General features: G+C 35.6%; 1 protein-coding gene across 5 annotated transcripts in view; it reads right to left on the bottom strand.

Moving 5' to 3' along the window:
• Positions 1-16,749, bottom strand: part of LOC103997175 (uncharacterized) — a 75,769-nt gene extending 59,020 nt beyond the window's left edge. For 3 of the 5 annotated variants that reach the window (XM_065082213.1, XM_009418336.3, XM_065082216.1), the window contains exons 1-15: positions 16,419-16,749; positions 14,042-14,123; positions 12,143-12,246; positions 9,600-9,695; positions 9,439-9,486; positions 5,622-5,672; positions 4,310-4,413; positions 4,074-4,191; positions 2,186-2,287; positions 1,898-2,092; positions 1,653-1,810; positions 1,287-1,445; positions 1,116-1,208; positions 597-948; positions 385-498 (exon numbers count right to left, since the gene is read on the bottom strand). In XM_065082213.1, the coding sequence (XP_064938285.1) occupies positions 385-498; positions 597-948; positions 1,116-1,208; positions 1,287-1,445; positions 1,653-1,810; positions 1,898-2,092; positions 2,186-2,287; positions 4,074-4,191; positions 4,310-4,413; positions 5,622-5,672; positions 9,439-9,486; positions 9,600-9,695; positions 12,143-12,246; positions 14,042-14,123; positions 16,419-16,433 (1,791 nt within the window). In that variant the 5' untranslated portion in view covers positions 16,434-16,749. Of the gene's footprint in view, positions 1-384; positions 499-596; positions 949-1,115; positions 1,209-1,286; positions 1,446-1,652; positions 1,811-1,897; positions 2,093-2,185; positions 2,288-4,073; positions 4,192-4,309; positions 4,414-5,621; positions 5,673-9,430; positions 9,487-9,599; positions 9,696-12,142; positions 12,247-14,041; positions 14,124-16,418 lie in introns of those variants that run through there. The other 2 variants (XM_065082214.1, XM_065082215.1) reach the window with 2 other exon arrangements.
• Between the last annotated feature and the right edge of the window lie 931 nt (positions 16,750-17,680).

Raw genomic sequence — 17,680 nt, 5'->3', positions numbered from 1 at the left:
GATGACAAATTAAATTTAGTTTGTAATCACAAGCAAACAAAACTATCAATTAGGACACTTCCAGTAGAATCTACATAAATCTATCGAGACTAGATAGATTTAGGTGCTAAGAACATGATAACCCGGTAAAGACATGGAAAAAGAAAGGGTTATGGACAAACTAGACTTCCACACGAATTCCTTAGCCAAGGATGTGTCCAAGGGACAATAGGACCTAACGTATTTCCTCTAGAACCCATCAATATCTTAGAATTTAAGCATCTACAATAGTATTATGCCCACTTGTCTTCAGCAATCAGCATATCTCCAATAAGACCAATAATAAGCTTTCTATCATTTGTACAAAGGAAGAATTCCACGTATATGTGAGCAGATGAAAATTACCGTTACATGGCATGGAGCAATAGTTGCTGTAAGCCGCCACTCTACATCCTCACCAACAGGTGCATGTATAAAACTAGCATCAAGAGCATTAGCCTTCCTTTCACTGATCATGCTCTGCAGATAACACTCTATCATATCATAATCAATCAACGAAGAGTAAAAGCATGACATGATATCAAAAGCACAAAATTCTGACAATGAATTAAACAAACCTCCGCAAGTGACCCTTCAGGAGATGATAAGCCACAACACTTCAAGGACACATTACAGTGAATGCTTTTAGGATACAGCTTGGTGGTGACATAAAGTTGTTCAAATCTACCACAAACAATCTCTGTCTCATTGATATTGATGATTCGAGCAGCAGCCTTCCCAATGGATACTTCCACGAGGTACTGTACCATACTCTGGACATCCTTTCCTAAAATGGAGCTTGTGTCCTCATCAGGCTGGTAGCTCAACATTTCATTTATCGCTTGCCATTCCTCCTTGGTCAACTTTTCCTCTTCGGCCAACTGTGATTCATTCGATTTACTTGCTACAGAAGAATCTCCAGAAGTGCGCCTATGATTTATTGAGAGATAAGTAAATACATTTAGAAGACAGTAATAATGATAATATATTAATAATAAGCTTCAGTACGTATCTTCTGTGGAAAAGCTTAATGATAAACAATAATACCACAAAGATACATAATGGATAGGAAAAGGTTGTCAATACATTGAACATACCATCGGAATGACCACCAGCCTCTCTTGAAAGATTCTTTCTGTTCTGATGCTTCTTTTGACTTCACATATCCAAACTTAGCATGTGCCAGCAACCTAAATAAAACAAAGCAAGATAAAGGACAATATTAAATGTACTAATGATCAAGCAAAGTTCACTTGTTTAGAACCCACCTCCAGAGTACAATCACTTTGGAATCAAGAATTCTCTCAATCTGCCGAATTTCAGAAATATCAACATCGGGTGATTGTTGCAAAACATTTACATACAATTGTACATAACGTCGACGGAGCTGGCAAAGATGTCTAATTTTATCCCACGAGAACCAGTAGCTTAAAGCAAGAAAACATCTGGATTAGACTAGGAAAACTAGAAAGAACATATAAAACTGATCCAAAAGGGGATATTACAATTCAGGCAATTTTATATCATCTATAACTTTCATCAATAAAAAATATAGTTAAGTTACATAAGCTTTATTAATGAGTTTCACTTTAATAAATTTTCAACAAATGACAGAAGGAATATACACCACACACCACAGTTTTTTCTGCTGTAAGCCAGCCAGCATAGCAAACTGCCACCATGCATGAGGATCATGTGAAATTGGCACTACAGGTCTCAGATGGGATACATCAACGCGTGTCTTATATCTTGAAAATGTTTCAAGGAGCTTTATGCCATCATAATACTGAGACTGCAAGAAGCAAAAGAATTTATAAAAAATAATGTTACTGCAGTATGGGCATGAATAAGATGACTCAAGCAATCAAATGTCTAGTACCTCAGAAACAGTTAAATAAACATCACTCAGAACAAGCGAAGATTTCTCAGAAGGGATCTCAGGATCTTGTCTTTCTTGCTTTCCAAGACGATGATATTTAAGGACTCCATTAATAGGTGATACTAGGTACCTATGATTCAATGCCCGGATGGCAACTTCATCTCTAGAATGTTCATTAATCCCTTCTTGGAATATCTGCCAATGATAACAAAAAGCTTAACTCTTCTTTTCTTCTGTGCAGAAAGCACCTAAGTAAGAGAACATAAGATGATAGAGTGAATGACAAACCTCAGTCCATTCCTTAGGGGTCAAATCCTCCCATCTCTTATTGAGGTTCCATGGAAAGCTGTCAGAATCATGATATATGGCTAGCCTCTCAAGTTGTAATGACTGATACATACAGCAAGTTTTCATTATTTACAATTAGAATGCTCAAAAATTCAAAATATCAGGATGTGCATGATTCATACTTCATAGGAAGTTAGGAACAGTCTAATAGAATTTAAAGTCAATAATTGAGCCACAAAGAGTAAAGTAAACCAAATAACCACTGAAATAGAAATCAAAGAAACACGAGTAAATTCATTCATTAAAATAGTACATGGATGATCATTATACTGCAGATAGATATACAATTATAGCATCACTTGAATGCAATCGGTATCCTGCAACAAAAATATGTGCTCACCATGGACCACATGGCAGTGTCAAAGTCCAAACTAAGCCAACCCAGCAGGATCCCCATACTAAAGTTACAGGGCTCAACTCAACAAAACTTGCATAATAGTGCAAGTAACACTAGTTAAATGTCGAGCAAGCTACCATGTGACGGGCAACAAATATCATAGCAACGCAAAAAAGGGAAACACAACAAACAAGGCTCCAGCAAATCAAGTGTTTAGACAGTCAATGTATGCAGCCTTTATATAAGTTGAACGTTGATCATATAAGTGGGAAAAAAGGGCTCTGCAACCTTTATATGTTATCAAGGTCCATGGTCTATCATACGGAAACAATATCACGATCTCTGTCTTGATATAACAATGATAAGTGGCTGCTTCCAAATAAGCCTTAACTCTACTGGTTATTTACTTCCAAAGGAGCGTGGAAGGTAGGTTTGGAGTCAATACAGAACCCAGATCCAAACATGCTCTAGGGATTCAAATACCCAACAGTAAATGGTACTCAACATGAAACACACTCTAGGTAACTTCCTCTAAAATTTTTCTCTCTCGCTCGTTGTTCTTTTACTTTTTTTCTTTATTATTCCATGCATCCAGCATATTGTTTTGACTCAACATCAGCATGCCATGTACTAACAACATGCAGTGCCAATTACCAAACATCACTAGGGCATGTTCCAGCAAGTAAATATATGATTCTTTAATATTCCTAATTTATCTTCTTAAACAACAATATAAAGTTCTAAAAGGGTTGTTTATCCAAGATTCTCAATTTCAATGTGTACCATCCGATATGGGCGGTATGTACTGGTCCGAGAGAATACCGGTATGCAGACTGCCCTCTACCGGGTGATACCGATGTTTTGACCCCATATCGGATGATACGGGGACTGTACCAGGCGGTAACGGTCGAATTCGAGGCGTACAGGTTAGAACGCCTCAGATTTCGATCATTACCGAGGTGTACCGGTCGGTACACCCTAGATTTCGACCATTACTGAGGCGTACCAATCAGTACACCCCAATATTTTTGGACCGTTACCTCCAAGTATTTTTGGAGGTTTTTCAGCTCTTTTTGGGCATGTCGTCGGTACGTACCATACCAAGCAAGGCTCGATTCACTGGTACGGACCGAAATTGAGAACCTTGTATTCATCCAAACCCAAGTACCCAAGAAACCAAAGAAAATCCAATTATCAGATTTAGCTAGAATTCCAATTAGGTCCCATGTCAGCTTTAACTTAGTTATACAAAATCAAAAATAAAGCCATTCTGGTTTGGTTCTGATTCTACTAAAGCAAAACCCCAAGGAAATTGATCCAAATAAACCTATGTATACTTTATGTAGAGTACATCTATGCCGTTGGACGTTTTGATTGAGAACCAAGATTTCGCAAATAAGATACAAACAAAGAGGTTGATTATATAAATTATAATATGGTTAACAGCATCTATCAAAACTCAGATACAAAGAACATGAATATAACACATACCTTCCGCAGTTTATCAAGAGCACCACTAGTATCAAATGTTTCATTACCCTGTTCATCCATTGTAAAAGCAGCAAGCTTTGATAACGTAAACCCAGTACAAAATGGATGCCCTGGGTTACTGAAATAATAATTTTAAATAACAAGTCAGATTAAGAACATGGGCACAAAGACAAAAAAAAGCAAAAGGCATGTAATATACTAATATTAATGATATAAAATGATGACTTCCTACAAACCTGATAGTGTCCTCATATCTGATATGAACATTGCTGATAGTAACTTTAAGATTGCCAATTATAGTTGCTATAAGAGAGCCCAGCCATGAGTTCCCACCAGGTGCCTGAAATGATATCAGTAAGCATTTACACAATAATGACCTAGCTCACTTAATAACCAATCATTTTCACATGTAAAACATGTTGTTTCAGTAAACGAAAGACCTTCAAATATGCTATTAAGGAAACTAAATCATAAAAGATCAGCATAGGGACAATGAAAACACCAGCCGTAGCAAATTACTTTTAAGATATTTTCTGTATCCTTTTCTGTGACTTATAAACCAATTAACTAGCATAAATATGCAAACTTCAATTTTTGCAATCAACATTAGTAATTCAGAGAAACCAATAATGTTATACTTGAACTGTTTGTAGATTCTAAAGCCCACATCAAACTTCATAGATTGACGGTTGAAATTTTCCAGGTCATACACATAAGCACCGCCCTTTTTTTGGTAAACTACAAAAATAACATTATAAACCTAGCATTTTTTAGAATTACTTAACACTATAAACATGACAATCTTTATACAGGATATAATAGTCTACTGTTTTTTCTCAGTTTATGAAATCATGCAAAGAACCAAGGTTTTCAATTTTGAATAATACCGCCCATACCGGGCGGTACGTACCGGTCCACCAGCAGACCAGTACACGGATCGCTCATTACCGGGCAGTATTTTTTTTACTTATATATATATAAAGGCGACGTCGCCTCATTTTTCTACGACGTCGCCCCGCGTGGGGAGAAGAGAGGTCGTGGATTTTTTAAATTTGTTTCACTTATATATATATATATATATAAAGGCAACATCGCTGAGACGACGTCGCCTCGTTTTTCTACGACGTCACCCCGCGTGGGGAGAACAGAGACGACTTCACAGATTTTTTTTTACCATATATATATATATATATATATATATATATATATATATATATATATATATATATATATAGGCGATGTCACAGATTTTTTTGTATATATATATATATATATATATATGGTATACCGAAATATACCGCTCGATATACAGTATCATATCGTACCGAGCGAATGTCAAAACTCCGGTACGATCCGATATTTCAATCCTTGCAAAGAACAAATTCCAACATCTAAAAAACTACTGAGTTGCTTCTGAAATCATTCTCAGGACCCAGAAAGAAGCACAAAGGACATAGGTGCAACTAAATGTTGACCAAGGATCTGAAAACTATAGAACTGTAATGAACTAATAAATAAAGGAAAGATAATCAATGATGAAAGCCTTACACTTCCTGTTCTCGATCTCCTGGTTGCTTCAATGGTTGCCAATTCCATCTCCTGTGCATATAAAACAGCAATAAGCATTAAAACAGTTAAGAGTAGCACTTGATCCAGTCTATATAAAAAAGGCATACAGCAAAGCTGCAGAAAACTTCCTAAATGCCAGAAGAAACACAGTGCAATTGTTTGAGGCTTTGAGCATTCATCCAAAAAAAAAGGAAAAAAGAATAGGAGAATCCATCCAAAAATAGGTAGGAAGAAGTTGCCACCCATCACCACACACTATACACAAGAACAAGTTCAAATAGACCTGATACAAATTACTAGTTAAGCAGTCTCCAGGGTGGTAAACACCGTAACAGTACTCAGAATACAGACATGCTTGTGGCAGTTCTATTTTCATCGACTAAACAGTGGTTGGGCAATTGGCATACAGATATATACACCAACACAACAACACATTAAATGGAAATGGATCGGTAAGCTTCAAAATTGATATTAATAGAGCTCTACAATTTTGTTTTCAGGGCACACAAAGACAGTTCAATGCACAATGTGCCAGCCATTAGGAGTATGCAGATGAACTGGTTAAACTAAACTGAACCAAGACATTCAGATTGATTTTGTTATGTTCTCTTAAACCAATTAGCCCGGTTGTGGGGAAGGGGCCTAGAGGCCCAAGCTGAACCAATCTGACTATACATAATAACTGTGTATACCTGCATTATTTTTTAAAAAAATAATAAGCTATATTTATTCAATCACAACAAATATATTAAATAAATATAACATGTCGTTATATTATGCTCATGAATATAATCATATGGTTTATGTATATTTATGATTATATACAACAATATATCGTTAAAATTATTACGAAATGAATAGGAAAAAAGAACAACCAAATTTTGTTTTAATTTAGTATGTTTTTCCTATATGATTCCAAATTCTCAAAATTGAACAAGTTCACTTCAGCTTGAAAAAAATTCTTATAAACAATTAAAATCAAACAGTCTATGCATCCCTTCTGGAGTTTAGGTAGGTTAAATGTTTGGAATCACACTCATGACTCAAGCACTTGACACCTATTACACAATAGAGCAACATTACCAAACCAAGGCTGACTCACATGCTTCCAATAAGATAGAAGTGTCAGCTCAGATGTTTGAGTTAATCTAGTTAAATGAATTTACACTTATGTAAAAGAGAAAAGATAATAAGATAATACAAGAAAAACAAAAACAAAATGTGGAACCCTTTCGTGAAAAAGGGAATAGATGAACATAAAACCTATCATGTTATCTAACTTTCAAATTGGTGAAGTTAGAAATAAAAAGTGAAACAATAATCAAACCAGTAAAAGAATCTCATGATGACACAAAACATCAACATGATAGTATCTTAGTATCAAACAAGAAAAGAAGTTCAAAATAACTGCAGAAGGCAAGCTATTGAAAGTTTTGTTCTAAGCCAAACGGCCAAGACCGAACATGAACAAAAAAGAAATAAATTATTTCTTTCATACTTTGGAGGGCCCACAAGTAATTTTCTTCCAGAAGCATAGTAACCTCAAGCAAAAGTTACACAAGAAAGAAAGAATTAGCTGATCACAAACACCAAACATATTGGCACAAGCTATTAGAATATATTCCTTTCAAAATGTATAGATGCATCATTCACTTTTAAGGACCAACCAGGAAGACTCAAAATCCCAGCAAAACAAGGCAAAACTTATGGCATATTCCATGGCACCAAGGACTAAAAATGCAATTGATATAAAGTCAAAGACATTGCAAACATATATATTTCACATTGAAGAATTTACTTATAAAGGAGGAAGTAAAAGTAAAAGTAGCATGTTATACAAGAGAACATGTGATAATTATCATCAGAACTACTTAGAAAAATGCATATACGTGGATGATACTGCACTGGAACAAGCGATAGAAATCCCAAGGGAATCATTCATCAAGAAGTACCAGTCAGATAAAAATATAAGCAGAGCAGCAAAAGGAAACACAACACATAAAGATACATTATGAAAGCTGAGATGAACCTAATAACCAAAGATACATTATGTAAAAGCTAAACTAATAACTAATCCAAAAAGATACATTTCGAAAGCACAATCCAAAAATATATACAACGTAAGAAGAACCTAATATGAAAGCTGAGATATCAGCAAAATTTAAGCAACAATAGTAAATATTATGGATGTATCGTATTACGATCGCAAATGGACTATAACCCTTTACTCAAGAAGAAAATGGAAATTTGAGGCCTTACTGACCAAATTGTAACATGCAAATTCATCCAAAGGTTATGCATGATCACCCACTAGACACCTAAGAAGATTCTATGCGTTTCTACTGACCACTTTGGTTTGACTATCACTTTATGGATGATACAGAGATGAATCCTAAAGTATGGGTTCAACATCCTCAGCAATATTTTTCTACAAATAATTGACTCGACATCTCTATCAGGGCCAATAACCATAGGCAATCATGCAAATCACATGAAAGAACATTCTAGACAACAGGTATTTCAACAAAAAATCTTTATATAAAAGATAAAATGAACCATTTACAGAACCCGTCAACAGATTTAAATAGAAAAATGTTTCCAAGAGTCTAGTATAATTTATAAATCAGCTACCATATGTGGCACAGCTGATGCAACGCAAGAATTTAAATCTAGACCTGATACCAGTTTCAATAACTGATTGGATAAGTATAAGAGTCATGGTATGCAGTACCGAATGGTACCGCCCGGTACAGGCGGTATATACCGGTCCGATGGCATACCGGTACGCAGACCGCTTGGTACAGGACGGAACGTGCTATAGTACTACAGTATTACACTGTGGCAGTGCTACAGTACTACAATAAGAAATAAAATATATAAAACTGTTCAGTACACCCTGGTGTACCGCTCGGTACGCCCTGGTGTACCGCTCGGTACGCCCTGGTGTACCGCTCGGTACGCCCTGGTGTACCGCTCGGTACGCCCTGGTGTACCGCTCGGTACGCCCTGGTGTACCGCTCGGTATGCTGGTACCGTACCGTACTGAACCAGCCTCGAAACATCGGTACGGTACGGTATTACATACCTTATATAATACCATATACAGGCTACATATCGGTCCATACCACTGGGTATCAATAGAAAGAAATAATAAAAAATAAATACAGATAACTGCCACGACAAATAATATCAGTACAATACCAATTTCAGCAACTGATCAAGCTAGAATGGCACTAGTATATCGGCAGTATATCAACCTGTACTGTCCAGCTTCACAAGAAAAAAAAACAATAATGAATTGAATACCGTCCATTCCAATACCAACCTATATGGTTCAGTATGATCCTTAGTTGAACCAGTGAACACTAGTCCATACCGATTAATTACAACAAAAATTTGATTCCTTGATAGCATGTATCCATCCCTCTGTCTGACCATTGCCAACTAACATGTAAAGCATCAAGAATCAATATGCAACACCTTCTCTCCTAAACCCAGAGATAAAATATAACATCAACCACAACAATCTTGAGATACTTCACATGAAAGGAGCAACGACATGTAGGACAAAATATAAGAGGCAAACCAAGGAAAACATAATAGAGAAACCCTTTAACGTAAATTTCCCACTGGTGGGCATATCTCTTGTAAGAGTAACTAATGACAACCTAACAAAAGTAATAGAATGAGCAGAAAAATGAAAAAAAAAAACTTTCATTGCCAAGATCAACAAGCATGCGCTAAGGATCGAACACAAAAGTAGACAACCATTTCCACAAAATATATACATGTGCACCTCGATTTGCTGCAGTTTAGCTTGGAAAAGCTTTTCTCTATCTTCATCCTGAAATATCCAAATAAAGACAATCTAAGCTTGAACACTATGACAAAAATACCTTAACATCAAGTAATATGACAAGACCATTCTTACCAAAGAAAAAAGATAAAACATCTTACCCTGAGAGTTTGCCCATCAGGAACAGGATGAGCAAGAAGAAAAACACGATCAATAAGAACAATGACAGGTTCCTTTCCAAGGCTTTTCCAAGGTACCTACACGAAAAAAGTAAATACTATAAGATGATTGATTTAATGCACTTAGACTGTTAGGCATACATGATGTCATTGCCAGTATATTTCTAATTTCAGAAACAAACAGCTGATAACCTGATACAAGCCTAAGGCATATATGCATATATGAATTCATGATCTTAGAAAAATATACTAGCTGTCATCAAAACAATATCCCACTTAATAAAATATACACAAGTATGGGGAACATGAACATATTTTAATTAGGATGACTTAAGAATTAAATAATAAAAACATCCATGTCCATGATAATAAATTTAAAGGAGGAACTTACAGTAAAAATTGGAACCAAAAAAAAAAACACTGTGGACAAATAATAATATGGAAGAAACTAATTAAATCAGAAACCAACAATCAAGTAAACATGATAAGAAAAGATGTAGCAGGTGCTAAAGGTGCAAATAACAGAAGATAACTTATACTGCAAAAGCACAGAGTTCTTGCCATTTGTACGTTTCTAGCTCTCCCATTTCTACAAGTTATGCTTCAAAAGGAGCCAGATGATTATCTCCAGCCCTAAAGTTTTTCTTTTGATCAATAATACCTGGGTTTAGATGAGGTAGCCTGGTAGGTACAAACATCGCATGGATAAAGGAGCAAATAACATAAGAGAACTTCTACAATAAATAAAGCACATGAGTTCCCACCTTGTATATGGTTTCTAGCTTTACCATTTACACTAGTTTTGCTTCAAAGGGGACCAGATTATAATCTGTAGCCCTAATACTTGACTTATGTGGCCAGAACTTTTTTTTATCAACGATACCTGGCTTTAGCCGCAATAAATTCTGCCACATATAAAACCATAGATCTCTGACCCTTCCTATATTAAGGAATTGAATATCACTCAGTTCAGTATGGTCAAGCAGATATTTACCAGCCCTACTGCTGATCGGGCCACAACAATCAAAACCAGATGGTTCAATCCAGGTACAAGGCTTACCACCAGGGCTCTAAATACCGGTCCGTATCGACATATCGAGCTCTGCTCAGTACAGTACGTACTGATATGTACCGTCGATACACTACGGCATACCGATGATAACCATAAAACCTTAAAAATACCTTCACCTACCACGCCAAGGCATACCGAATCGGTATGCCTTGGTAACGATCGAAGTACGCCTCGGTATCAGGCAAAACACTGGTACTGCTCAATAAAGGACGGTCCGCGTACTGATATTCTCTCGGACCGGCACGTATCGCCCGTACCGTATGGTACACATCAAAATTGAGAACCCTGCTTACCACTTGGTAATCCTATTGTACTAGGCTTACAACCCAGTATTTGACCATTACCACTCTGTACAGTACAGTGACCTCACCCTTGGTGAGTGGTAGGCAAAAAAGAATCATCAGGCACTCCTTTGGGCTGTGTTAAACAAACCCCTGCCTCCCACCCCCTCTTCCTCTCATCTCTCCCTCTCATGCATCCTCCCTTAAGAAAACAAGGAGCAAGGATCATTTATGATCCTATAATATGTAGTAAGCCAACAGAAGATAACCCCATGCATGTACATACTGGTAAAGAGCAGGTTACTTGGTAGACTTAGAAAATGGCTAACATTTTTTTGGCACCTGTATATGCAGATAACAGCATGTCAGTATATTGCAACAATGAAAGTTCTCAAAAATAGGTTAATGGTAGATGAAAGGGTACAAAGGAGAGATATTACTGGTAGAATCAAGAAAAACAAGAAATGATAGAAGAAAATAAATGGAGAGCCTGCCAGCTGCAAAAGAATAGAATCATTGATGAATTAATCACAATGCAGAAAATCCCAAACTGATTCTTTCTATATATGTGCCCATATCATCTTACTGCTATGTTATACAGCTCCTGGAACCTTTAAGAATTGAGACTCCTTAAGCCAATAAAGAAAACAAGTAAAAAACAAAGTAACAATTCTTAATCAGTTGGACCCATACTGAAACTCAAATAGACAGATAAATAATTGTTTGCAGCAGTAACTAAGATATATTAAAATTTAAAAGAAGTACAACTATATTTAAAACTTAAAAGATAGCAAAACTTAATATGGTATCACTAAAAGTTAAAACAACAATTAAACCTACGTCAGGATGACCACCAATCACTTTTTAAGCAACATGATATTCCTTATATTATCAAAATTACAACTTAACCTGGTACATGAACAAAGATGTTTATGCAAATAAGTAGCATAGATTTCATTGAACAATTATAAATATAACTAATATCTTTTTTGGTGATAAATGTTCTAAATATACTCCTACAATTCTATCACAACGCACAATATCATGTAAAAAGAGGCAAGTTTTGTCAAACTTCAATAAGGATAAGAAATTGACCTCTATTCTTAATACCTACTTTGGCAAATTTATGCAGGTGCAGGGATGAAAAAGAAGCAACTACACTGCAAACCTACCCTTAATGTTATTGTTCCAACAAATCCAGCTTTGACAATTACAGGAAGCCTCAAAGAATTCAATGCCTCGGCCTTCAGTTTCAAATCCTTAAGAACAACATCACCTTTAATAAAAAATAGAACAATTGATAAGAAAATTGCAATGTGGAGAAATAAAGCCACTATGCAAGGAGTTGAAAATTAGAGACAAAAACCAGCAGAATTGGATGCAAACTAATGATATACAGACTGGCAACAATAAGTTACACAATGTTGTTTAAAAAAAAAAAACAGATAACATTTTTAATGAAAAGCACTAGAGAAAAATATGCAAAAGTCAATCCAGTCTAAAAGTAGTTCAGTTTTCATTCAACCAAAGAAGAAATAGCATACGAAGCCATTCGAGAAAAATTACAGAAGCCAACTAACAATTTTTTTAAAATAAACTAAATTTGGCAGGGAACAGTTAGAATTGCATGATGAAACAACTTCTGATACCCATACAGAATCTTGTCAGTAATAATTTTTAACAGAAAAACTGCCTGACATGTTACTTCCATTATGTTTCTACAATTACTTCCATGTGCAACAATAGTATACATAATGTTTTTGTAACAATGTAGGAGAGAACCACTCAATTTTCAAAGAAGGAAGACATTGAGACAGAATCAGTATCACAACAATTGTGACGATTGATATAAATAAATTTAATCTGCAACATGTAACACCAAATGGAACGGATACAGGTAGTGAAATGAAGCCCCAACCAATCAGCTGAACTTTATTGTCAGATTCAGATCACGGTCCAGGTCAGGCAGAAATGATTTGGTAAATGCAGGATTCAGGTCCAAAGACCGATCAAGAACAAGAAACTAATTGATAGAACAAAAACAACATTAATTGTAAAGTGAAAATACTTAAAAACCAAGTGATGGCTCAAATTTACTTCATCCTAAAAGAATTAATTAACCATTAAATTCAAAATTGTTTAATACCTAAGCTCCAATGGATTAAAGATAATATGGAAAGAGCATATGAAGGGATATGAGAGTTAAAACAAACAAACTGTAGAAGGCAAATAAATAAAAAATTCAAATTAGCAATCAAATTCTGCTAAATAATGAACATAAGAAGTTAAGAACCATGATCTAGTACCAAATCCTATTTGAAGCTTACTTTTTATTTTACGTACAGCTTATATTTTATCTTCCATAGCATAATGCAAATGATAAATATAATTCGCATATTCACTGGTAATTTAAACAGGCCCAGATCCATCCATACAGAAAATAGACCCAGACCCAAACTTACAGTGAATAATAACTTCAACCCATACCCTATACATATGAACACAGTTCTATATTGGGGTCTAATTTGATCCAGATCAGGTAGAGACAATCTGAGTAAGAGTACTTCCACTAGACATAGTAGACATAGAAAAGGAAACTTTCCTTTTAAAAAAATAATGTTAGGTTCTTAAGGATTAAATGCAAAATATATATCAAAAAAGGACAAAAGGAGGACTAGAGCAAGAAAGGCAAAGAAAGGGATAAGAGACACTATTATTGCAATCAAGACAGTATTAAGGACTGGTAAATGATGGAGGAGATGACGATAATAATTAGAGCAAGAGAAGAGGGATTGCCTTCTTGGTAAATAATTCTCACTCAAAACCCAAAGTGTCATCTAAGAATGGCAAACCTAGTGGTAAATTGGTCAAGTAAATCCTATTTCCAAACGAATTTCATTAGCAGCTAAAAAAACAAACAAAGATATCAAAAACTCTGGCGATATTATATAATTTAAGCATGCTTCAAATACAGAGAGTATCTATATTCTATAGCAATAGGAAGAAAGAAAGAAAGTGAAGCTTGCAATGATCATAACAAACTTTGCAAAACTCATGTAAGATGTACGAACCTTTCCAAACACTTATTCTAAGAGCTTCAACAGAAAGCCCCTCAACATATTCTCCCAAATATTTCCGAAGCAGATAGAGAACCTATTATAGTGACATGAAGCAAAGCTCATTAGGACTAGCATTTCCATATCATCTTGCATTAATATGACAGTACATGGATCATTGAAAGAGAACAAAATAAGTCAACCATCAATAATACAACAAACAATTAAATAAACAAAAAAATTATACTTCAGGCTAATGTTTAACACGACTTTGATATGCATGCTGTTTTTACAGTATTTCAACATTTAAAAGTACAATGCTTTTTTAGGCATTAAAGAATTCATTTGTGCTTCTCCCTTGTGATCAGTAGTGTCATAAATAATACATATAAGTTCTTACAATGTCACGATTTCAGATTACTAAAGCAAATCGCACTAGTAATAAACCACTCATTGAAGCTAGGGTGTTAAGTTGGATCTTTTTCCCAAGAAAAATTGAAAATCCCCTCAAGCAAAAGGAAGGGCACTGAAAGACAATCAAGGTTTTAATTAGTAGCATCATAAAAAGTATTATTATTTAAAATTTTGTAAAAGTTGGAGATTATGGATATTCCTTGGTACACTTGAGATTTATGTATATGATATGTTTGTAGTTCTTTTAATCATTTCAGATAGATTATATTGACTAGCATACTATACCTTCACACAAGTTTTGCATCTTATGATAATCCTGCTGCCCATTTAAGATACCACTAAGCATTGATTTTTTATGATATAGTAATCCAGATATCTTTTGCTATAGTTTATCTTATCATTACTTTGATTATTATCTTGCTTTATTTTTTTATTTTTTTGTCATAATTGTGAAGCACTAGTGCACATAGACTCAAGCACAAGACATCACAGCATCTAAAATAGAATGTTATGCCCATGACAACACATCACCTTCTTCTCTCATATTCCACTACATTGCACTTCCTTCCTTCCTTAGCATCAACTATCACTGACCTATCACCTCCACCACCCTTGTTTTTCTACCTTTCACCCTGAACATGTAAGACAACCTCACACAACAAAAGCACAACTGCATGCAGTAGTCATGTTGTAGCAGAACCCTCTCTTGACCGTGTCTGGTTCTACTGCATGCAGTAGTCATGACTGTTTAAAGATCACTTTTCTCGTTCAACAATTGATTTAAATCAGATTAAAAATGAATAATGATTGTAGATAACCACTATGATCCTTTAGGGGAGGGGCGTATGTTATATTGTTCTTCAAATATTAAGATTCCAAAATCCCAAACTGACCCCTTTCTCTTTCCCTTTTTTTTTTCTGGGTAACCTTTTCACTACGAATCAATGTGTGATAACCATTCTTTAATGATAAAGAGCAAATTGGAAAAAATATCATTTTCAAAATGAAAGGCCCAATGTGAAATTGTTCCTTGTTTTGCATTTCATCTGATCGGCTTTCAAAGCCTCCGGGTATGCTTGGACTCACTTCTCTCTCTGTCTTTGTTAATGCCTCTCTTAGTCTTTGTTAATGCCTAGATTTTAGTTTCACAGCCAATGCTCATATCTATGTGACATTTTTCTTTATTGCTCATGGTTTTTCAACTTTCTCTAAATATTGGTCCAAGAAGATTATGTAGGATAAGTTTTGACGCTTGATAGGGGACTATTAAAGAACATTAAATTTCTTCAATGGTTCGATCAACTAAATTCCTATCCACTTCAAGTAATGCATTTGTTCGGATTTTCATAAATTTTGGTTGTTTAGTTTCTTCACAAAATATACAATGATTCCATTAGACCAGATTGACTGATGTTGAACATAAGGCTCTTCACAAGTCCAATATTCTGATAGTAGAACCAACTAGATACTTTCTGGTGGATTCTGTAGTGCATGTTTTTCTAAATGAAACAGAATCAATTACATCTCAAATCTCAACTTATTAATTGGTATCTCCGTTAACTTTAATAATGATATTTAGATTAACAAACTGTATACAATTTTTAGAATTAGGTGACTGATTTAATTTATGTAAAACCATAGGGCCCCCATAAGATGAATTCTCCATCTTTGATTATGATGCTTTAGCTATTCTGAACGATTACTTCCAATATAATAGTTCGCTGACTGCAACCTACGTCTTAGGTAATGATGGATAGGGTTACGGCATGTGAAGTTCCGTTGCCTCTAACAAGTATAATTAGAAGAAATGCTACTCTAGCGAGATCACAGGTGGAACCAAGGATATCAGAGGTGCCAACGACCCAGTTATCAGCAACACCATCGATCAAACATTGATATGCGCACGACCCATTGGGTCTTCCTATCGGCTCATATTTTGCCATCTAAATCAACAATAAACGAACGAGAAGAATCTTACGTGCGCCTCCAACATAGTGCCGCCCGAGAAAACGGATCACCGCGATTTGCTAAGCCCCGACGAAGACCGGCTCCATGCCCTAGCCTTGCCGCCCGAGAAAACGGATCACGGCGACTTGCTAAGCCCCGATGAAGACAGGCTCGGTGCCCTAGCCTCGCGACCGTAGTCGCGGATCGGCGTCGATCTATGGGAATCTAAGAGACCGGCAATCGATGAGACGCGGAGCTCGGGCCTCGTGGGGTGGAGAATGAGGCGGAGGAGGAGGAGGAGGAGACGAGTCGAGAAACAACCGAAGTGAGGGCGACGAGCGCGTCGTATAAGGGTGGGTGGGGGTGGGGCGTTGGAGAGAGAGTCGAGGAACGGAACGGAAATAGGAGGGGGCAGGCCGGCACCGTTTTATAGCCGACCGTAAGGGATCCCGCAATTGTTACGGATGAGTGATTCGTGACCGTCCGATCTGATGGGCCACGTAAATCGAGGTTTGATGGCGTTGGAAACGAGTAATTGGCGTCACGTGGTAAGAAGGTAAGCGTCACTGGTGCTTGAATCCAACGGCAAGTTAGTCTGGAAATTTCTGTTGCTCACATTTTTCTCATATTGTGCGTCAGTCCTTAAAGGTGAAGGATAATAGCATGCTAATTTCACATAAAATTTAATTTTTGGGAATTGAAACCGAAATTAAATTTAATATTTTTATTTTTATATAATTCTAAAGCCCGATCATCACCAAACGGGACTCCGTCTCGATCATCGTGATGAATCCTATATGTCTTGATGGCCCAATTAGGGTAATATTTCTGCATCATACAGTCGGATTTGGCCATGTTCGAATTATCTTTTTTATTAAAATATATATCTGAAATTTTGATTATAAAGGCTTAAATTAAGATGTAGCGATATATCATAAGTAAATTCTTATTTTTTATTTTCTTTCTCTTACCCAAATGCCCACAACGTCCTAACTAAAATAGCTTTGGTCATTTGCACATTGGAGCGATCGATTAAGTGAACAGATTTAATTGTAATGTTTTTATTTATATTTATAGTATTGTTGATACATTGATGAAAATACTATAGTCACATTAAAAAAATATGTAACTAATATATAAGTCAAGTCTTTTATATTTTTATAAATAAATAAAAATATATTTTTGAAATTGCACAGAGTGTAAGAAAGTACTTTGTATTGTATCTTAAGTTAATATTTATTAATTATATTATCTTTTGTTTAAGTTTACAATGCTATAAATACAATAACAATA

The sequence above is a fragment of the Musa acuminata genome, chromosome BXJ1-9 (assembly GCF_036884655.1).
Source record: "Musa acuminata AAA Group cultivar baxijiao chromosome BXJ1-9, Cavendish_Baxijiao_AAA, whole genome shotgun sequence".
Classification (NCBI taxonomy): domain Eukaryota; kingdom Viridiplantae; phylum Streptophyta; class Magnoliopsida; order Zingiberales; family Musaceae; genus Musa; species Musa acuminata.
This window is presented reverse-complemented; position numbering and strand designations above follow the sequence as displayed.